Source organism: Pteropus vampyrus, unplaced genomic scaffold, assembly GCF_000151845.1.
Source record: "Pteropus vampyrus isolate Shadow unplaced genomic scaffold, Pvam_2.0 Scaffold124, whole genome shotgun sequence".
Lineage (NCBI taxonomy): Eukaryota > Metazoa > Chordata > Mammalia > Chiroptera > Pteropodidae > Pteropus > Pteropus vampyrus.
The window spans coordinates 2,787,631-2,810,093 of record NW_011888905.1 but is presented as its reverse complement, the minus strand read 5'-3'; the positions used below and the strand labels follow the sequence as shown (position 1 = coordinate 2,810,093).

At 54.3% G+C, this 22,463-nt stretch overlaps 1 protein-coding gene and 1 pseudogene across 4 annotated transcripts in view; both read right to left on the bottom strand.

Moving 5' to 3' along the window:
• Positions 1–6,928: 6,928 nt before the first annotated feature.
• Positions 6,929–22,463, bottom strand: part of GATAD2B (GATA zinc finger domain containing 2B) — a 65,988-nt gene continuing 50,453 nt past the window's right edge. For 2 of the 4 annotated variants that reach the window (XM_011366471.2, XM_023534367.1), the window contains exons 2-11: positions 21,878–22,213; positions 17,913–18,042; positions 16,304–16,435; positions 15,862–15,993; positions 15,018–15,188; positions 14,220–14,535; positions 12,969–13,171; positions 11,934–12,044; positions 11,658–11,775; positions 10,859–10,992 (exon numbers count right to left, since the gene is read on the bottom strand). In XM_011366471.2, coding sequence (XP_011364773.1) covers positions 10,859–10,992; positions 11,658–11,775; positions 11,934–12,044; positions 12,969–13,171; positions 14,220–14,535; positions 15,018–15,188; positions 15,862–15,993; positions 16,304–16,435; positions 17,913–18,042; positions 21,878–22,212 — 1,782 coding nt within the window. In that variant the 5' untranslated portion in view covers position 22,213. Of the gene's footprint in view, positions 10,993–11,657; positions 11,776–11,933; positions 12,045–12,968; positions 13,172–14,219; positions 14,536–15,017; positions 15,189–15,861; positions 15,994–16,303; positions 16,436–17,912; positions 18,043–21,877; positions 22,217–22,463 lie in introns of those variants that run through there. The other 2 variants (XM_023534366.1, XM_023534369.1) reach the window with 2 other exon arrangements.
• On the bottom strand, positions 16,884–17,002 carry LOC111743882 (annotated as a pseudogene).

Genomic DNA, 22,463 nt, shown 5'->3' with positions numbered 1-22,463 from the left:
GGAACACAGGAAGCACCACCCGAGAGTGTGGCTGTGGCTGTGGCGGGGCGGCAGACGGTGGGCGGAGCACAGCGTGGACCCCTGACCTCTGCATCCGCAGGGGTCACACTGCTGCCTGGCGGGACCCTCCACATCACCAACATGAGCCAGGCTGATGTGGACACCTACCGCTGCGTGGCACACAGTGTGGCCAGTACCCGGCACAGCCAGGAGGCCCAGCTGCCCCTGAGCGGTAAGCGAGGGCCAGGGGAATCAGCGGGCACGGGGCAGGGAGCAGGGTGTGTGGCCAGCGCCCTGGGAGTGGCCGTGGCCACGTGGCCGTTTGCGGTGCACATGCTGTGCAGACAGACCTTTGGAGCGGGCGCTACCTGGGCGGCGCGGTGCTGGGCGTGGAGCGCCGCGGTAGGCAGGCCTGTCCCTCACGGGCCGGAGCCCACATCCTGGTAGAGAAGGGGGGATTGTGGGACCCCAGGGCAGGGGCCTCTAACCCAGCCTCGGCGTGGGCCAGGAGTGGTCAGCGGGGTCAGGAGTGAGGTCTACCAAGCTAGGTGTTGACGGGTGAGCGGAGAAAGGAGGCGACAGTCAGCGAGGTGGACAGGGCGGCATTCACGTCATTTCCTTGAGCTAAGGCACAGGACGAGAACGTCAGCGTGGTGGCAGCTGCACGCGGCTGGACCACAGAAGGGGCGGAGTCCAGGGCCACAGGATGGATCGGGCCAGGCCCACCGTGAGAAGCAGCCGGGACTTGATCCAGAGGGCGGTGGGAGCCCCCGCGGGCTTTAGAGTGGGGGCCAGAGTCAGCTGTGTCTCGGCGGAGGCGGGTGCCCGGGTGCAGCTCTGTGTGCGTGCGCATGTGGGGGTGCGACTTGCATGTTTCCTCCTCGGGATGAGGATAAAAGTAGCTTTGTACCTGAGACCCCCGGTGTAGGCCGCGTGGCGTGGAGAGTTCTGCGCCCCACGGGGCGGGGGACGGTCCCCGCGAGCCGCCGGTGAGCCGGGGGTGTACCCGAACCCGCCACGAGGGGGCGCCGCGGGGGCGTGAGCAGCGGGTCTCCGGACAGCGCCAGGCGCCTCCGCAGACTTTCAAACATTTCAGACAAAACTCCACCAAAGGACGTACGCTTTTTAAGTTGAAGACTGGAAGGGGAAGGCGGGGAGCTGTCGTGTCTCTGATTTTGGAACCGACTTAGACACTGAGAGCCAAGAGTGCGGATCAGGGGCTCCCCCACTCCCCGTTCCCATCAACCACCTGGGGCCGGAGGGCCCCGCGGGACGTCGCGCTCCTGCAGTGCTCTGCGCTCGCGGCCACGTGCCAGCCGTGGGCAGGTGCGGTCCCTCACGTGGCTGGGGGGTCTCAGGCAGGTCAGGACAGGCAGGCTCCGCTAGGAGCAGAGGGTCGGCCAGTAACCGGGGGTTGGCGGGTGGCGCTGGGGTCGATGTAGGCTCTTCCCCAGGGACAGCAGCCGGGGACCAAGGCCCCGAAACATTCCCTCCTAATGCCCCGGGGCAGGCCTCTCCCCGGGGAGCCCCCCAGGGAGACAGAATCGCCCAGACTCCCAAGGTGCTCCCGCTGGCGGGAAGGGGTGCTGTCGGCTGGCCAGTGCTCCAAGGCCCTGGTCTGTGTCCCATTTCTACCTGTCTGGCTGACATTGGACAAGTTACTCAACCTCTGACAGTGCGGTGCTCTTGTCGGTGAACTTGAAGGGAACTAAGGCGCTGGCCCCACAGGCTGTGGTGAGGACTGAGTGAGACCGTGTGAGCGGGCTTAGGACAATGCCCAGAGCCCAGGGGCTGGGCCAGCGCCGGCACAGTGTGTGCCATGGTCCAGGCTCTACCCCATGAACAGTCTAGTCTGACTGGGCAGAATACAGCCTCCTCGGTCAAGGCCAGGACATTCCAGGACGCCCACGGCTGAACTTGAACTTGTCAGAGGCAAACTGAGGAGGGCCTGGCCGGAAGTGGGCCCTCAATATGTGGTTAAGGACGATGGATAGATGAAAGAAAAAAATGCTATTCTAGGCCTTGAGGAATATTTAAAGATATGTGAGCCTTTATACGAGTCCTTGAGAAACTTTCATTTTAGAGGCACCAAATCTTGTCCGAGAAGTTCTTAAAAGACATTTATGAAAGAGTTAAAGAAATGTTACAAAGTCTCGTAAAATACAAAGTGGCAAACAAAGATGCCGGTAACAGGATGAAGGAAAACAGGCCTGTTTCTGCCTCTGCTGTCCGCCCCTGTGCTCTCACTGTGAGAATAGTGCCTGGTCATGGTGCCCCCTGGGGTGATTTATTGAATAATTGAATAAACGGGGGGGGGGGGTGAAAACAAAGATTCTGTTCAGACCCAAGTAGTATATTTCAAAAGACGTTTACATCCTGAGTAGTTGAGACACACTGAATTCTTAGGGGGCCCGACTTGCTTTCTGAGGGAGGGGCTTCCTGCCAACTTTGGGGGTGACTCTGAGAAGGGGGACGAGGCCCTGTCCCTACCTCGCGCGGGGAGAGGGTCCCCGTGGGGTGGGGCAGCTGGGGTTCTGACACGCTGCAGGCCATCGGGGGGACGCCAGGGGGCGCTTGCACTCTGCGCTCCCTCCGCTCCGGTGTCACTGGCGCCGGCTGAGCGTGCTTCTTAGCCCTGAAGTGACCTGCCCTGGGACCTTGGGCAAGTCCTTTTCTTTATCTGTAGACAGGTAATAAAACGGCTCAGCAGGGCTCTGAGGTCTGGCGACCTGAGGACCAGGAGGGGCTCTGGGAGCAGAAGCATGGACTGGGGTATGCGGGAGCTCCATTTCCAGACCCTTCGGCTGGCAGCCTCCACCTTGCAGGGGGATCCCCGCGGCTGCTGCGGGAGCCCGAGATCCTGTGGGGCCTCGGAACCTGACGCTCAGACTGCACCCAACAGTGGCGCTGGAGTGCATCGCCGCCGGACACCCGCGGCCACGTCTCCTGGCACGGCCCGTGCGCACCGCCCCGCGCCGCCTCCCAGAGGCCCCAGACCCTGCCCTTTGCCAGTCCTGATCCCTTGGCTGCCCGCAGGCGACCGCCCCATCAACGTGGAGGGCGTCCAAGTCCTGGGCACCTGGAACCTCGTCCGGCAGTGTCGGTCCGGCACTCGGGCGTCTGCGTCCGCGCTGCCAACCGGCCTGGCACCCGGGGCAGGGCGACCCGCTTGTGCAGGGTGAGTCCTGAGGGCCGGACGGGGAGGGTCCTGGGCACCTCACCCACCATGGGATCCTGGGGCAGGGCCGGGAGGGAGACAAGAGGCTGGGCCTCATGGCGCCACCCCTTTGCCTGCCTAGCTCCCCCGAGTTTGTCCGGTGACCACAGTCCTTTGTCCAAGCCTCTCGGCAGCAGCACCATCTTCACCTGCGTGGCCCAGGGCGTCCGAGCCCCAGCTGGTTCAGTCGAAGAACGGAAAGGGTCCCGGGTCCTGGGGAGGACATTCGGCTGACCCACGACAACAGCCAAAGCAGGTGCCCTCGTCTCCCCCACCCCCCCACCTAGCCCTCTCTCTCTCAAACCCACACAAACCCCAGCGCGAGCGCCACTCCGAGGCTCTGCCCTGCCTGCGCCACCCCCGGGAAGGCCCACACGCAAGGAGTGTCCCTCTGTTCCCGGGCAGGTCTGTGGGTCTCTGAGACGGCAGCCCCCCCACTGGGCAGGGGCTCGGTGGGAAGGAGCCCGCAGCAGCCGGGTCGTGGTTCTCCAGCTCGCTGATGCTGGCGAAGGTCTGGGCCCAGGACGAGGCCGTCTACCAATGTGTAGCAGAGAACACTGCAGGTGCCAACCAGGCCAGTGCCCGCCTGGCTGTGACGGGGGACCCAGAGCCACCCTCCACCCCCAGGGCCTGCGGGCATTGAGGGTCCCTCCACTTCTGCCATTTGAGGGTCCTGGGAAATGTCTCCCTCCGACGGGGGCATCATCCGCTACGTGCTGCAGCTCCAGCCTGCGGGATGTGGGTGTGGGTGTTGAACAGGCGTCCAGTCCTGCACTGACCGGTGTGTCCCTCTCGCTCTTTGTGACCCCAGGCCTGTGTGGACACTTGCCAGGCCTGTCTATGGTCCTCTGGTGCTTCCTTGTGCTCCTCGGCCCCTCCTCACCCTTGGCCTGTCTCATCCTAGCTCCACCTTCTGCAGCCCCTTCCCTGCTCTCCAGCCAGGCACGAGGAGGGCTGCTGAGTGGCCAAGACGCTCTTCTCCACAGCCAGCTGGCCTGGGGCGAAGGCGCCTTTGAGCATGTTTTCAACAGCCCCCTCCAGCAGAGAGTCCCCGGGCTCAGACAGACGGGCAGCGGGCTCACCCCATTTCCTCCACAGCCCCTGCTGCCCAGGGCTTCTCCACAACGTGCTGGACGCCACCCACCTCTGAGCAGGCCTCCTGGGAGCCGCTGCCCGCGCTGGGTCCATCCAGGGTTTCAAGCTCTTTCACCTCAAGCTGCTGGCTGAGGGTTCAAGAGCAGGACAGAGCTGTTTATCCATCACTGGTCCACCTTCCAGATGAGGAGGCCGAGGGGAGGGCCAGTCCTCAGAGCTGTGCGGCACCAGGACTGGGCAGAGGCCCAGCGGGCTACAGGAAGCAGGGCAGAACGAGGACAGAGGCGCCGCACCCATCTGTGGCCCTCAGTTCTACGTGTCCCAAGCACACCTCTTTCTGCTCCTCCTTCTGCCAGCCTACGGCCCCCAGGTCCCCACTGTCCCTCCTTGCCCAGCTCTACTGTCCCCTAAGCCGAAACCCCAGGCTCTCCCTCCATCAGCATCGCTCTCCAGGGCTGTCCGGTATTGTGCCAAAGTGGGGGGAGAGTCTTGGAGGAAGGAACACCCAGGGCTTAGGTGACCCTAAGCATCGTCCCTGTTGCGCCCTGGTGGAGTGAAGCTAGTACCGACGGAAGACCCCCCACCCCCGACGCAAGGCCGGGCCCCGTCCCCCGCCCCCCGTAACTGTTCCGGCGAGGGCCAGAAGCAGCTTTAACTAAGGTATGTGGCAGGGGACCAAGTCCTTGGGGAAGTGACATCGTCTCCTCTGTGTGGGCCCGGTCTGAGTGCTTTGTTGGAAATAAAAGAAACCAAAATGGAAACACAAATAGGATCTGGTTAACGGCCTGGGCTGAGAGGAAAAGAGGGGGAGGGGCGGGCAGGGGTCAGAGGGCGGAGCCCGAGTCCCTGGTGGTGCGGGAGGGCAGAGCCGCTGCAGGATGCAGCTCGCTAAGAAAGGAGCGGGGTGAGCTGCTGTCATCCGGTCCCCACCTGGAGAAACCAGCATGCCACAAAGGGCTGTTACTGGACACGCAGCAGTGTGACAGGAAGGGCTGAGGAAGCCAGGGGACGCCTCCTGGGACAAGGGTGGAGACCGGCCTCTCAGGTAAATGCTGCCTCCTCCCCGATACCTTTGGACCCTAAGTCGTCAGGTCACTAGAGTGGGGTCGGAGGCTTCTGGAACACTGGCTCCACGCAGAGGTGGCGGGGACGAGAACACAGAAGTAGGGAAGGGCTCGAAGTAATGAAAAGGACACAAACCAAAGGCACACGCCAGGACTGCAGGGAGGACGAGCCACAGCTCACTCTCAACTACCGCGCCCCGCCCCCCAGCCGCCCCGCCCCCCAGCCGCCCCCCCACTGAAGCACAAGCCACAGCAGAGTTTAGAAACCATTCCTTTCTTTATTAAACATAGCTTGCAAGTGATAAATATTACAAAGTTTTTTTTCTTTTAATCCTTTCTCCAAAAATTAGCTTATTATTTGACTCTGTCGCTGCTGAAACGCTCAACAGCATCTGAAACAGATGGGAGCGTATTTGCCTTTTTGAAAACCAGTTTCTATTGGTCTTAGTTTTTTCATTTTAATTCCCAAACACAATGCAGAAAACTAGAATGAGTTAAAAAAAAAAACTTAAAGAGTTGTGCAAAAGGGTCTTGTTCCCCGCCCACCCACCCACTCAGAGGCCACGCCCACCCCACCTCCCTGCTCCCCACCCCTCCCCGGCTTTCCCTCCGCTGTCACCAGGGCCTGCCCGCCTGGCCCACGGCAGGCACCCTCTCCAGGCTTTGCCAGCCAAGAACCCAGTGTGGGAGCACTCAGCCCGGGCGGTGGGGATCGGGTCCCCGAAGGGGACAGACTGCGTGGGAGACAGCTGCCTTTTGAGGTTCATGTGCGACATGAGGGAAGGAGACAGGATGTGGACTCTATCTGAGCTCTCCTACTGTGTCACAAGATGATGGGAGGGTTCACATCCTGTGGCTCACGAAGGGTGTTACTTGACCACCCACCTGGGGCATCTGCTGCTCGGCCACCCTTAAGGGTCCTGTGGCTGCTTGTGAGGTGGGGCCTGGGGCCTGCCCTCAGATGACTAGAAGCAAAAGGACAAAGGTGTCACATGTCCTAGACATTCTGCTGCCTTTTCCCAAACCAACAGGCACAGCAGAGGCCTGGCAGCCCTGCGAGCGCCCTGTCACGCACAGCTTCAGCGCCAGTCACTCTGGCTTCCTCCCTGGTGTTCCGGCCCCCCGCTGTGTTCTGTCTTAAAGGCTGGGGAAGGGAGCACAGAATTAACTTGGTGTCCAGAAGATTTCCACTGTCACTGAGACCCAGAAAATTAACTCCACCACAGCAAGTTAGTAGGGAAGTCTGGGACTGGACCCCAGGTCCCGCCTGTGCCCGCGGCCCGCCCGCTTTGTGGCGTGGTTCTGCTCACTCCTCAGCCTGGACTAGGGGCCTTAGCTGTCACGGCAGCCCGGCCTCACCCCAAGTCACGAAACCTAGCCCTGTGCAGATGGACATGCCTCTCCCGGGGCGAGACTTTCTTAGGACGACTTCTCGAAGTCCTTTCGCTCTATCGTCCCCTGACAATCCACCCACAAAGGCCCATGACACTAGGTTCTTTTTCGGGGGGTGGGGTGAGGAAAAACCCCTTGCATAAGAAAGCTGGACACTGAATTTTGTTGTATAGGTATATTGTATATATGCTGATGCAATCAGAGGAAAAACAGTGCAAATACAATTACAATTCATAATAATACTTGGTTTCGATGCCCCCGGGAACTGCCCCATTCCTCGGCTACCTCCCAACCCCCAGCTCGTCCCCACAGCATCAACCTAAGGCTGGGGGGCGGGGAGGGGGGGCGGGTTAGGGTGGGGAGTGGGCTCTGCCAAGGCAGTGCTGGTGACCCGGAGGGACTACTCCAGGGTGGGGAGGCAAGGCACAAGTGGGGGGCGGGTGGTGGGGGAGGTGGCATCTCTGAGGAGGGACGGGGTTGGAGCAGCTGCCAGTCTCAGTGTGCTGGGCCCGGCCCACTCCCCTCCCTGCCCTCCACAGCCCTGCCTCCCTCCCCCGCCCCTTCCCCAGAAACCCTTTTGCACGGATCATACACAAACGGGCACATTACAAAATGACATAACACAGTTTCACAATATCCATGGCTAGGGCTTTTTTTTCTCTTTTTCAGTTTTTTTTTCTACACAATGTACAATTCCTTTTAAATGGATCAAGAAATAGCTTATATACACGAATGAGTCCTTGTTATAACATCTCGGCAGCAAATATCATAAGCTAATGAAGGTCTTGTTGGATGGGACGGGGGAGCCTAGGACTGGGGGGGCGGGGCGGGGGCAGAAGGGTTCTGCCTTCTGGAGGAGTGGGGAGAAAAGGGAGTGGCTGGGAAAAGGAACAAAAGTAAAATATCAAGAAGCATCTTTACAAAGCAGTTCTACAGCTAATTCCTTTTAAAGGGGAAAGGAAAGGTAACCAAAGCAGGAGAACATTTATCTCTGTGTCTTAAAAAAAAAAAACAAAAAAACCAAAAACTGTCTACCATACATACATCCAAAAATGTGGAAAAAATATATTCCAGGGATGGAGGAAGTCCAGATGTTGTGGTCAAATGACAGAAAGTAAAAATAAAAATTAAAAAGATGACGAATATGGACCTCTGTCCCTCGGCTTCACCCGAGCCTTGCCGCTCGCCCACCCGTGTGAGGCTGCTGGGGCGTAGGCCACTGTCCGCAAACTGCTGCTTTTAGAGCCCCTGGGGACAGGGACGCCAGGCAGAGCTGCAGGGGTCCTCACTGTCACCCTGAGCCTCGGGGTGCTGGGAGTAAAGGGGAACTCTGAGCAGAGGGTCTCTCCTCCTGTCCGTAAGCATGAGGGTTAGTGTCGCTGGGCCGAGGCCTGGAGATGGACAGCAACAACAGACTTGGAGGGACACAAGGCGAGTCAGTGACGAAAAATAGAGAAACAAGGAAGACAGAGGACAGGGGAGAGGGAGGGACGGAAAGAGGCGGAAGGCTCATACTTCACCATGATTAGGGAGAGCTCACCCCCATTACTACTCCCTGGGAAGGGTATGAAAATGGGAGAAGAGGGCGAGAAATCAAACCTCAGCGACGGAGCAAAGGGACGCGGAGCTACACCAGTCAGCAAGCGGCCTCTCTGGAACCGGCCCTGAGGGGACAAACAGGGACGCCCACCCTCCCCGTCCCCGCCCCCCGCCGCCTCCGCGGCGCCCAACCACCGGCTCCCGTGCCCGTCACTGCCCATCCTCCAGACACCTTCCTTCCAAACCCCACGCAAAGGTGGCCTGGCTCCCAGGGAGGGGACTCAGCTCAGGGCAGGGACAGCCCGCAGCCAGGCGGTATTGCACATTCTCTGTTCCTTACTTTTAATCTCAACTGACAAGCTCGGGGATCTCGTACCTCTGAGCACCTCTGAGCTGGGGGAGGGAGACACGACAGAAACGGCACTTCATCATGTGGGGGAGACCGGACAGGCATGCCACAAGGCAAGATGACTTGTAGGGAAAATATTTTTTTAAAAAAGCTTCCAATTTCATGGAAGAGAGAAAAGCAAAACCAAACGATTATTCCAGTGCTTTCAAAGCACAGAGGGCAAAGAAAAGATGTAAGAATATATCTTTATATATATATATATAATTTTAAAATAATCCCACACCCAGTTCCATTGACCCCCCTCCCTCTCCCACCGCTTACAGTCAGGGGCACCACAGTCCCCAGAAAAATACTCGAAACGACCCCATCGCTACCTGTTCCTAGTGTCTAGCTTCCAGACCATTTCGCCACTGGGGGAGCCCGACACAGGCCGCATCTCTGCTCCTTTATAAGTGCTCAATGAAATCGGGGGGAGGGAGAAACAACAGAAGCCAGGAAGGCCCGTAGGGCCAGTATAATCACCCACAGTGGCCTGGGAGTTCGGGGAGGAGCTGGGAGTGGGGAGAACTGAGCCCGATCCAGCTCCTTCCCCCATCCCACCCCCACACTTCATGGAGATGTGCAGAGTGTGTGTGAGTGTGTGTGTGTGCGCGCGCACACGCGCGTGTGTGTGTGTGTGAATTTTAAAAGTGCCTTACTTTAAAAAAGTTATTTAATTTTAAAAAATAAAAGCGGGGGGAATTCCCCAGGTGGCTTTCAAGGTCAGAATGTTCAACTCCTCTGCACACCTGTCTGCTGAGAGCACCCCTTCCTGGCACTGGCAGCTTCCAGAGCTGGCGAGGCAGGTGGGCGCACACCGCGAGGGGAGCAGAAAGCCCTGCCGCCTCGAGACAGCCAGGGTGTGGGCAAACGGGATGCTACTCTCCCCGGTCCCCCGAACAGCAACATTGCACAATTCAATTCATTCTCTACATTAGTAGCACTTAAGAAAAAAATAAACAAAAAAGCAAAACAGAACTCGGGGTTGGGGAGAGAACTCCGTCTCTAGCAGAGGCCTGAGCCAGCGTGGGCGCGAGCTGTCGCGCTGTGATCCGGCAGCAGGCCGGGGCGGGGGACTCCAGCCTGACCGGTGCCCTCGCCCGCACCTCCCTGCACGCAGAGGGGAGTGTCGACTGCTGGGAGAAAAAAGCCCTCCCCTTGCTCTGAGTCTCTGTCCTCCCCTCGTCGCTCCACTCACGCCCACGCCAACTTCGAGGGCGCCAGCCACCTCGGGCCGGGCCAGCCGTGACCCCACAGCACGAAGGTGGCCGCGGCTATCGGGGGTGCGCAGGGTGAAAAACAAAAGAAGTGGGCTAGGGGAAATTTTTATGAAGAAAGTAAGATGAAATAATGATTTTGGGCTAGTTGGCCTGGAACAGACGTCCCGTCTCCCCAGGGGGCGGGAGACCAGTCATCCCCCAGCACCCGGAGGGCCAGGGCCTGGCCACCAAGCCCCTCCCCAGCTTCGCTCCGGTCAATTCCAGGGTGGCTGAGGCTTAAAGCTTCTCCCTCCACGCTCTTCCCACTCATTCTTGGAGCCCGTTTCATACTGACCACCTCCGCCCCCACTGTGCAGCCCACAGACCCCCGTGGGAGCGCTGCTCTCCTCGCTCATGCCACCCCCTGCCCCAGGTTAAGTGCGTAAGAGCTTCAGCCCTAACACCTCAGTCACGTCCCACATGGCAGGCGGGGACCCTACCGCAACGCTATCATTTAGCTGGATGTTGTGTTTACAGGGAAAAAAAAAAAACATGATAAAAAAATACTGGGGGAAAATAAAAAGGTTTTAACCGTCCACTGAACAAAGGGAGGACACACACATCATTAAAAATGATGATAATTACAGCATAAAAACAAACTCCAGAAACACACGTCAGAGGGCTCGGACCCCCCGGCCCTCATCCTGACCTCTGTCAGAGGCGGGGACCCACCTCGCTGGGAAAGGAAACCGGGGAGCCAGCGCGGAGCAGACGGCAGCAGTGTGGACGAGCGGGCGGCGGGGGCGGGGCGTGTGTTCTTGCTGATTTCTATGTTTTGTCTTCTCTGTTTTGTTTTCCGTGTATGGTAGGCACCAGTACAGGCACTGCATGCGACGGAAGTTGGGGCAACAGGACGGGAGAGGGTAAAGGATTCGAGGCTGGGGCAGCACGGGTGGGACGGGCGTTATTTCTGCCCACTGATGGACTGCGATATAGACCGCGGCGGGATCATGTCTAACAGGTACTCCCGCTGCCGGTCTGCCAAACTGGGGGCTTTGTGTCCTCCGATGCCAGTGTTCAAGTACGCGATGTTGACACCTGGACCCAGGAGACAAAAGTTGGGGCGGACATTAAAGGAGGAGCTGATGCCGTCTGCACCGCCCGGGGCTGCAGATCTGGAGACGGGAGAGAACATCGGGGGCCGCCCGCTCCTGCCCAGACTCTCAAGTTCTATGTCAGTGCAACTACCCTCCGCTCTCGAGGTTTATGGAAAGAGGTCCTCCTGAAGCTCCACTCCTCTCGGGAATAATGGCACAGGAGAGTCGGAGAAAGCAATGGCGACAGAAGAGGATCACGACAGAGATGAAATCGCTGAATCTGTTTGGGTTCGGGGGCTGCTGACTGGGGAGAGCGGTCCCTGGGGGGCTATTCGCACAGGATGAGGGCAGCGGACGATCCTGCTGGTCTGGCCAGAGCCACCTGCTGGTCTGATCGGTAACTACATGCCCACCAAAGGGGGAGTTACTAGACGTTAACTCCCCGACAGCAGGAACCGTGCCGTTTTCACTACCAAAACCCAAGTGCACTGCGTCTGGCACGAAATATGAACTCAGCAAATACTTGACAGTAACGGGAGTGAAAGCAACAGAACCTAAAGAAAGATCTGGAAACGAGAGAAGGGACGAGCCGCCTAGAGAGGCAGCGAAGAACTGAGTGTGAAAGAGCTGGACTCCGAGAGAAGCTCTCGGGGCCGCACCCCTTACCTGGCATGCCGAGGAGGCCACCTGGCACAGACAGCTGGGGTGCCTGTGCGAAGTTGGAAAGCATGGAACGGGCAGATGTGGGCATGCCACGCTGGAGGCTGCTTTGGGGCTGTGGTGCCTGCAGTGACGGAGAGAGAGGTCATCACGACCTGCCACGACGGGCTTTGAGGGTGGTAAGGGTACAGGGGGTGGGGGAGCGGATGCGCAGCATGATTCCCTTAGAAGAAAACATAAGTTGGGACAAATGGCTGACGGGCCCGCGAGAGAACTGCTCACCTGCCGAAGCGTGTGATGTCTCATTATGGTCTCCTGTTTACTGACGCTGGACACAGCGGGGGCCGTGGTGGGGGAGAGGGCTGCCTGCTGCTGTAGCCGCTGTTCGATCTCCTGTTGGGAGTCATCAGGTCAAGGTGGGCGGGGCAGCCCCCAATTTCCTAACCAGAAAACCTAGGTGTCTTCTTATCGCTAATGCTGCCGGCTAGTTGGAGGGACATGGAAGAGGCAAGAGAGTACGGTGGGGTAGGTGCACCGACGACTCTGGGCACAAGCAGCCAACGCGCTTCACCGAATAAGGGGTCCCTCCCTCCAGGAAAGCTGTGGGGCATGTCTTTGAGAGCGGCTGGAGAGAGCTGGGGAGTGGCAATGAGCTGATCGATATAATGAAGGCTGATGAGTTACTGAGGTTTTATTTTTGATTCCCATCTACCCATTTTCCAGAAGGTTCGTGATGCTACTCAAAGGAGTCTGATGGGTGATGTGGTAGAAAATGGGACAGAGGAAAAGGACTTGAGCCTCCTCCCAACACACCCACTGTGCGAGACCGTCCCACTGCGTTGAGGCCACAGGAGGCGCCCACACACCAGCGCCATCGCTCTTCACGGGCGACCTCGCCACCCTCCCCTTCCTCTGTCGTCTCTTTGTCAAATATGAACTGCAAATAACTGCTTCTCTCAAAGAGATTTCCGATACAAATACAAATCCTTCCCAACAAAACGCGTTTGTTTGAAGAGGAAATGCAGTCGAGTAGAGGGGCTGCTTCTGTGCTACTAGGGAAAGCCACGAGTCTCGGCCTCTGCCCTTGTCCCTTAATCTCAGCCATTCGGTATCACTCACTGCTCCCACCCATCAGAAGCCATTGACCGGAAACAGAAGACATAAGGATGAGAAGAAAAACGGAGACCCAGGCCTGTGGGTTCCAGGAGCCCAGAGCCTCAGACTGCGGGGATCACAGACACAGCTGCTCTGGCCCAGAAGCGCGCCCGCTGGGGGACGCCCGCCTGGGCGGGGGCAGCGAGAGGCCAGGCGTCTCACCTGCTCCTGCTGCAGAGCTTTCACGAACGCGTTTTTCAGCCGGTTGGTGTGCTCGGCCTTGAGAGCCTTCTTCTGGTTGGAGGTCATGCATTGCTCGCACAGAATCTTACCGCTCTTCTCCTGCTTCCAGTGAGGGGTGAAATCCGTGCGGCACTGGGCACAAACAAAGGGTTCGACCCGCAGGAGTGAGGCACAGCTTTTGCCTAGATGCCAACAGAAAGAATCGTCAGTGCCTCCGCGTTCCCTCCCTCGCCTGCTTCTCTTCATCAGACGACTCTACTCCCAGGAGTGCACTGCGCTGAGCTCAGAAAGAGACCACAGAAAGCATGCCCGGCCGTGCACGGGATACTTTTACTTCCTTTGGTCGTACCAGCATTACTTTAGTGAATTCAGACAGTACGCCCTTTGCAAATGAGGAAACTAAGTCTAAGAAGCGCAACTCCTGAACGACGACGCTGGGCCAGGAACCCAGGTGTTCAGATTTCCTGCTGTATCCCAACGAGAAGAAAATGTGTGTCGATTCAGAGTCGGAGTCACCTCACTCAGCCACCACCGTGCTTCCTGGCACCTCTACCTCAGAGTACACTTACCCTTGTCACATGTCTGTAATTTTAGTTACCAGTGCCTACGTCACTCACTTCGTGACCCGTTTCTAGCCGATACTGAGCCCTTTAGGCACTTTACTGCCGGGTGTCCCCCTAAGTTCGTATGTTTGCAAATCCAGGCTTAATACCTCTGTTAGTACAGACTGCACGGTGTTACTACTTTACAGTCTGGTTCAGTGCTGGTTTACCAGCTTTCATGTGGTCAGAGTCATCTACATCAGTATGGCTGTGTTCTCAACTAGAAGCACTCCAATGGCAGGGGCTGAATATAACAAGGCAGCACAATAAACACCCATCACTTATTTTTAATGTCGGTGTCCCATAAACACCGACATTAAAAATAAGTGATCCCGTCATTAAATTATGCATGCGTCACGCCAGGCACCCTTTAAAAGAATTAAATGATATACTGCAAAAAATACACAAGATACACGACAAAAGCCTTAAGCCTAAAATATACAGAGACACACAAAGGCTTTTCTGATATGTTGCTCCCACAGAGCCTCTGAAAAAGGAATGGGAGGTCGCTCGGCACCAGTAAGAAGAGGCTGTTTAAGATGACGCGGTACCCTGTGTTACTCTGCTCACGTCAATCGGGCTTGGCAACCTCTTCTTTAGAAAGACTGACCAGAAGAATCGGTCTTACCTTGGCTGTCGATGACACTCTGTACGACTTCTTCCAAGCCTACCATGTAGATGAACTCGCTATTGGCCGCACTAGGCAGGAAGTGGAGCAAGGGAGCGGGAGGTTTAGGGGGTGGAATCTCCAGGAGTGTCTTTTCCAGCTGTTTGCGAAGAGCCAGTTTGGCTGCGGCCTGTGAGTTGGCAGCATCGGTCATGGCGCTGGGGCTAGGAAGTGGTGAGGACACTCTGTTCACGGTCCCTGGCTGGATATGGGAGGCGAGGTTCATATAGATGGCAGAAGATGTTGTCCGCTGACAGGGAACAGAAGAACTTGACTGCTGAAACAGAGCAAGTACGGGGGTCAGTGATGGCAGGTGGAAGAAAGGACCAACTCTTGCCTTCGGGGCAGAGAACACTGTTTGGTCCTGGTCTGGACCACTTAGCTCCCCCAAAACTCAGAAAAAGACAGGAGGCGTGCAACCTCACGGGGGAACGCTGGTGGCTACGAGCTGCGACTGCCGAGAGCAAAGTCCCAGTCGGCGCTGCCTGTCATATGCCCCACGCCCCTTGTGCCCTGGCCCCGCCCCCTCTCTTCTAGGTGGGTTTCAGCTCACTGCTGCTCTGCCGCATAACCTCCCTTCCCCACCGCTACTTCATGCGATTCCTCGATGCTTCTGGTTTGGGGACAGCTGTCCCAGCTCCACCGAAATTATCCTTTTTGTCTTAGAGTCTCTCTTTGTCCGAAAACGTAAAATCTACGGTCCTTTCAACAAGGAAAGGAAATAAAAGGATTTCCGTTTCCAAACCGGGGCTCTCTTACCGGTTGGTAATTGATGGCGGGATTCATATTGGGTGTTGTGGTGCGTACGAGGCCGGGCTTAGGCGGGCCCCGCTGACCCTGGAGCTGGGCTGGGTTTGGGGCAATCACACGCTGAGACATCAGCATGTGTGGGAGGGTGGTATTGGTCGCTGAACGGATGACGCTGTGACCCTAAAGGGGAAGAAAAGAACAAGTCATAGGTAGTAAAATGCCCCACAAAATGCTCAAGGGAAAACACTACCTGTAACACACAGCCGAGTAGAAGCTCAGAAACACAGACAGACTTGGTGATTATCTAATGACCTCTGTGAAATCTACCATCACCGCAAACCCTTATTCGTGGCCAGGAATTCCCGGCTTTTGTGGTATCGGCTACCTAACCGCACATGGGAAAGGGCTAAGCTGGAAACCTTCCCCAGAGAAGAGAAACTACAGTGGAAAGAAGAGGGTTATTCATCCTTCTGTTGCAGACTAAATCATGCCATAAAGCAAGGGTCCCCAAACCCCCGGGCCACGGACTGGTACTGGCCCATGGCCTGTCAGGAACTGGGCCGCACAGCAGCAGGCGAGCGGCGGGTGAGCTGGCGAAGCTGTAACTGTATCTGCAGCCGCTCCCCAGCGCCAGCATCACCGCCTCAGCTCCGCCTCAGCTCCAGATCATCGGGCATTAGATGCTCTGTATTCCCCGGTGCCAAAAAGGGTGGGGACCTACAGGACTATCTCATATCTGCAGTGATAACACCTCTATCGTGGCCGGATCCTTCTGTAACCTTTACACAAGCCCTAAAACAAAGAAGGGATAAGCTGGGCCCTCGGACACTGAGACCCACCACAGGTCACATACCTGTAACGTTCTCAGATTCTGAGGCTCGACCCCTTGGGCCCCCGGCCGGGAGGGGAGCTTGGATAGGCCCTGCTGCCCCACGTGGGCCGGTGATGGCTGAACAATAGACGCCGCGTTCTGTACAACTGGAGTCTGCGGGGGGAAGAGCAGAAAATCAGACAGCAGAAAAGCTAACGATCAGAGGTAGGAATCTGGTACGTTTCTATACTTTCAAAATTCTTTGTCAGTGTGAAGCTCCTACTGACCAGGAGGAAAAAGGAGAAAAATAGAATCAAGGTTTTCTTGATTAAGGCCTAAGGTTAAAAAAAAAAAGCACTCTTCCTAAACTTAAAAACTATGGGAGGACAGAGTAAGAAGCCACCCAGCTGGGCCCGTGGGGGCAGCCCCCTTTCCGGCCCGTCCCCCTCCTGTCCCCTGGTCCCTTGCTGCCGGGCCGCAGTACCTTCTGGACCACGTTCTCCTTCTGCAGCTGGCTCTGTCTCAGCTTCTTTAACAGCACCAGTCGGGCTTCCTCCAGTCGCAGCTCGTCCCTCAGCTGCTTGATGAGCTGCTGCCGCTCCTCGATGCCTTTCCCCTAAGGACACATGGAGACTGTCAGCTACAGCAGCAGGGCCCAGCGTCCCCTCCTGCAAGATGAGCCCTTCTTTAAGGTCTGAAACCCTCATCTTCCTCAAAAAGCAGAAGTGTCGACGGGACTGTTATCTCTGTGTCCTTGGGGCCTGGCACAGGGCCTGGTATTCAGTAGGCGCAGTAAGTCCTCACTGAACATCATTAATAGGTTCTTGGAAACTATGACTTTAAGCTAAGTGATACATAATGAAACCAATTTTATCACAGGTTAATTGCTATAAACAAGAGTTAAGTCCTCATGGCATATTTCTGGTTACAAAAGCACTGCCAAACTTCTAAATAAAAACCAAAACATTTTTCTTTACTTTTTTTTTTTTTTAAAAGGTGAGGCAACCCTTGGTTGACCTCACAGATTGCAAGGACCTTGTCAGCTTATAATCCCTTATTTTTTACGCCTACAGCACCTGGTCTTCCTAGGTGGTCTCCCATCCAAGTACTGACCAGGCCCGACCGTGCTTAGCTTCTGAGATCAGAAGGGATCGGGCTTGTTCAGGGTAGCATGGCCATAGACCCAAAACATCTCTAATATTAAACACTGAAATAGATGTGAGCTATGTATACATTTAAGAAAAATTAAGAAAAACAAGTAAGGTAATTATTTTTCAACCGGCTTGTTCCAGTCCACGGTCACAAGAGCCTGGAGCATCTCCTAGCAGCTCAGGGTGCACGGCGAGAGCCGGCCCTGCACAGTGGGACCCAGGCCCAGTCACGCTAGGATAATTCAGACACGCCAGTTAACCTCATGTGCACATCTCTGGGATGTGGGAGGAAATTGGAGGCCCTGAAGAAAACCCACACAGACATGGGGGGGCCAAGCAAACCCCACACAGACACTGGCCTCAGCCAGGAACTGATTTTTTTTTTTTTCTCGTTAACACTGTAAGAAAATGACACTGAACAAAACAGCGTCATTCAAAGAACCTGCTGTCCTCAGAAATGCTCAGGGGACCGACCACACGCATGCCAGTCAGCCAGATTCCCGGCAAAATACAAGGGTGGCCGAAGGGAGACACCGCTTTCCCTTCAAATAATGCTAAATCTTTTAAAGCCGTGTTTCCTCTGGCTACAGATAAGAAACTAAGGAATCCCCCCATATTCTGAGACCCAGGATGGTGTAGGAGGTGCCTTTCCAGCCCAAAGTTCACTTCATGTGACCTGAATTATAAAGCTGTTTTCATTTTCCAGAAATAAAATATACTGACTGCTTTTCTAGACTATCTTTCTCCACTTGATTCTAACAGGGCGCGCCCTTGAGGCTGAGACTCACTTATCCAGTTTCATCAATGGGTAGTCATTTAGATCCAAAACGTAAACCATGAATGAAAACAACAGATGGGGGCTCTTACCGAATTCAACAGAAGCACGACAAACATTTTTCTCTCTTTCTTAGTATCTGTCTTCCCCCCCGGCTCCACCTTTACCTTAAACATCTCTAAGTTGGCTGCTTTGAGTCTTTCTTCCATTCGGGAGCTGGAACGGGGACTGGAAGCCTCATTATCAGACAAAACAATGATGTCTGGGGAGGGAGTTAGCCTTCCTCGGTCTGGCTCACTAGACAAGATAAGGAAAAAATTAAGGTATTCCAACAGTGAAGGTTCACAGAAAAGTTTTAAGAAATTCTTTTCTACACTGGAAAAAGAAATCCAAGGGAACTTTTAGGTCTGTCTCAATTCACCCAAGGGAAGACAGAGAACTCAAATCCTATTAGGATAAAGAAGACACCAAGATGTAAGTGACGATAAAACCTCAGCAAAGATACTTTTCCTGTCTAAATTCCTCACAGAGGCGGTGGAGACAAAGACTGGTTTTACAAATGGAAATAAGAAATGAGCGTTCTTATTTCACTGATTTAAATCAAAATTCAAAATGTTTTCCCCACATCTCACTCTCCTTCAGGTTGTCTCATTAGTTACGTAGGGGCTCGAGAAGAAAATGGCCAGCTTGACAGGGGACAGCAGGGCAAAGGCAGTGGAGCCCACCTGTCCAGCCCAGGTACAGACGATAAGGAGGCAGCTCATCGTACCGGCAACACGCGGTCCTGGCTCTCCGAGGGTTTACCAGGACGGAGGTTAATGGCAATTCCAGAGTCTACCCTGTGAAGAGCTAAGGCATGCGAAGGTCCAGCTGTCACTGGCTCGGGGGACCGGACAGCACCAAGCATAACACCCACGGCCTTCTGAAGGGCCGCAACTCCAGAACTCGACATACGGAGCTTACACCTACTTGCCAGAGTTCTACTAAGCACCCTCCCTCAGAAAGAAATGTCTAGAAACGACTCTGAGCCCCAAGTCTTCCAGACTGGCTGCCTGGTTATTAAACACCCCAGTTCTGTCTTTGTGGGGCTAGCCTCAAAGGAATCATACTCGTTTCCCTCAGATGATGAAAAATGGCACCCACTGCTTAAGACCTGGATGACAAGAATCCTGGAAATGCTGACCGAGGGTCTCAGATCGATGACCACATCTTCCTTTCCTCTAATTTCTGAACTCAAAGACGTCTTCCCAGACCCCACTTCGAGATCTCCACTGTGCTGTGGAATGTACAGGCCTAGAGCAATGTGCTCTTAGGTCTTATTTGAACATGCAGCTCGAGCTCTCACCACCCACAGCTCTTCAGTCCTGAGAGCCTCTTTCCCTCGTCTCAGGGCTTCTTGTCCCAGCCGCTGTGGCACAGGTACCGTTTGAGCGAGGCACCCGGGATGGCTGGGACAGGCTTTTGATTTCTCAACTGAGTTACGAAAATCAACGAAATTTAGCTGAGAAAACGGAAGAAGGTGACAGGGTAATGGGAATGACTATTACGCTCGTGGACAGCTCTACAAGCTCGGGTCACAGGCAGCACGCTGATGACGCAGGGTTACAGGAAGAGCTGCTGCTACAGGGAGAGAAGAACCTTTCGCTCTCTAGCTCCAAGTTCCGACAGTAATGCTCAGGCCTAACAAAGCGGTTCACTTTTTGGTGACTTATTTCTCATTTCTATATTCCTTCATCCTCCATCGTCCCAACACTGACACGGGTGACCAATTCTGAGCTCTGCTAGATTTCAACTTCTACTTGATTCCCTAATATTTACACAAAAGCTGTTTACATAATGTTCCACTCTGGTCCTGGCTGGATACGTGCCTCACAGATTACTTCTAAGCTAAGGCAGTCTTCCTCGCGCAAACGAGTGCCACCTACTGCTTAGGGGCCGCACAGCAACAGGACAGGCAGAGATTCCTGGATGGAGATTTTGGAATTGAGTGAAATTCATCAAGAAGTTGTATCTGAGAGCAACTCTAAATGATATTTTATTTCCAGATATAATCAAACCTACATTTGACAGCACGGGTAAGATAAAGCCCAAGTCAAGTTTAATTCTTCAAAAAAAAAAAATAAATTTTTTTTTCCACTTTGACCTGGAATTCTAACCTCATTTATCAAACTTTCCAGGGACAGAAATGATTCTGCTACTTTCTCCAACTTATATATATGATTTACAATATTTGGTGTTCTCAAGTATGAAACACCACCTGTCACGGAGACATTGAAAGCCGGGCTTGCTGCTCACATCACATTTGACTCAGACTGGCAGGTTCCCAGAAGCTATAGAATGCCTAACCCTCAACCCAGTAGTAAAAACAACAGAGAGAAAACTGCCATGTCTCTCTAGCATTCCGAAATCGAAGCAGTATTAGTTGCATGCACACCTTACTGCATAGATACATCTTGCCCCAATCATGGGGGAATAAAAAGATACTTAGGGAATTGTGATATGGTTATCATGTCAAAAGCTCTTCTTTCTGCTTCTTAAATTCTTTCTTCCTTTTATCCATATCAACGAAACCATTGTTCTCCTTGCTGAGCAATCTATCAATCTTATTCAGTCTTATAAGAAGCTTGAGGCTAAGTGCAAATCGCTGTCACGATATCTGATGAGAGGAAGGAAGAGAGACACAGGCCCAGAGGGCCTATTTTTGCCATGTGGAAGGGGATCTAGATGGTTTGCATCGAGCCTCTCCTCCTGGAGACCACTGAAAACAATTCCCAGTTTCTAGAGGAGCAAGTTTCAGAAGTTCACCCCTCAAAATAAAATTAAAAGCAGTGGTAGGGTTTTCAGAGGAGCCTGACTTTTTAACACAGAATTCATCTGTGATAGCAGACAATTCCAATAACACCGAGGTCTTACCAAAATATGTAATATTGTTTCTGTGAAAAATGCATCTTCAGTTCTGATTTGGGATATGAGGAATCCACCCAATATTTTTCCTCTTCTTCCTCCTCAATGAAGCAGTAGTACTCACTGGCTCCAGAAGGGAAAGGGGGTTCTGGGGGGCAATTGGGGTGCTCGGGTGCATGATCTCATTCACCTACTCTCTTTTTTCCCAAAGGATCTAAAGATTAATCTACTTTCATAATATTCTGCTGACACTACCTACAGCTTCCAAGAATTTTTTCCCTCACCCAGGACCACTAGGAAATTTATCTAAAATTTCCTAAGAGTTTCTAATACAACACCAAGAATTATGTTGCCTCACTGGGTGTTCTGGGTAAGGTGATAAACATTCCACCCTTCTTTTTCTTTCTGCATCGGTCTAGCTTAAAGACTCTACTTGGATCAGCTCGAAGACAAAGTCAGAAGACCAGCTGGAGGGCAACCGGACACTGAAGAGTAATTCGCAAACTGAATGTTCTTAAAACTACGGTTTGTCTACACTGTGATTCACTGTCAAGGTAGGCTCTGCCTCTAGCCAGTTCTAGGTACCTCTTCTGTGTGCTCTGTAGTTTCAAGTACTCGAGAAGACACCAGAAAAAAGGCCTGTGAAAACTGATGTTGCACGTGAGAGAGAGAGCACAAGCATGAGTGCACACGTGCGAGCGCACGTGTACGCACATGTGGAGGGTGGGGAAAGTGGCACGGATGAAGCAGGGAGGCACAGAGTCACCCCGTGAAGATAACATCCTTGTCCATAAAAGAAAAGACGGCCCCGGATTTCTGGATGTAACAAAAGCTGGGACTCCAAAGTAAACAGATCCAGAAACTCATGGGATGATCTGAAGACCAGGCTGTTTTTCCTCTTAAAATGGCCGTAAGATTAGAGTGAAAGTGTATATTAACTCACTTTTAACTGGGGTATCAGCTCTATAGTGCCTCCTTTATCCAGAAATGACCACTTTGTCTAAAGAGTGAGAACTACGATTTTCTGTATGCTAAGCAAATTTTTGAGGCACCTAGTTTCATTTGGAAACGCGAGGAATTCAGGGTTAATTAAGATGGCACAGATACGACTTCTTTTAAGAAACTTAAGGATGAAAACCACCCTGCTCTCCCTGGAATTCATCCCACTCCCACGAGCTTATAGCTGATGAGACGACCCCGCCCACGGAGGCAGCTGACCCGGCCATACCTCCGCCTGGCGCTCATATCCACGGGCTCGTCACTGATGTTCTCTTTGCCTGGCCTTCCAGCAGTCCTGCTGTCGCCGTGAGGCCTGAGATTCCCGTTGAGTTTCTCTTCATAGCCCTTGACACCACTGCCATCCTGTTTGGTGGGTAACTCATGCGGCACCTCGAGATTTGCCAAATCCTTCCGCTTGAGCAGCGCCAACATTTTCAGACGCTCCATAGCCTCGTGCCCCTCCATTTTGAGTCGCTTGGCCAGGACGTCATCTCGCTCGTCCGCTGGGTCCAAGCTCCGCTTCAAAAGATTCAGGCGAAGAGCATCTTCCGTCATTCTGTCCATCCTGTGGAAAGAAGTCAGATCAGAGCTGAGGCCCTTAAAGACAGAAGAAGGGAGTAAAGGTATTAAGAAGATGGAAGTTCAAAGTCAACTCAGCTAACCTCCTACCTGGTATCTTCCTAGAAACTAAAGAAACTACAAATACTCTCCAGTCACTGAGGCCCAAACTGCACGCCTGAAGCTCGGCACCACACTCACCTGGACAGTCCATTAAGAGCCGACATCTCAAAAAAGAAACCTTGTTTTGTGCATGC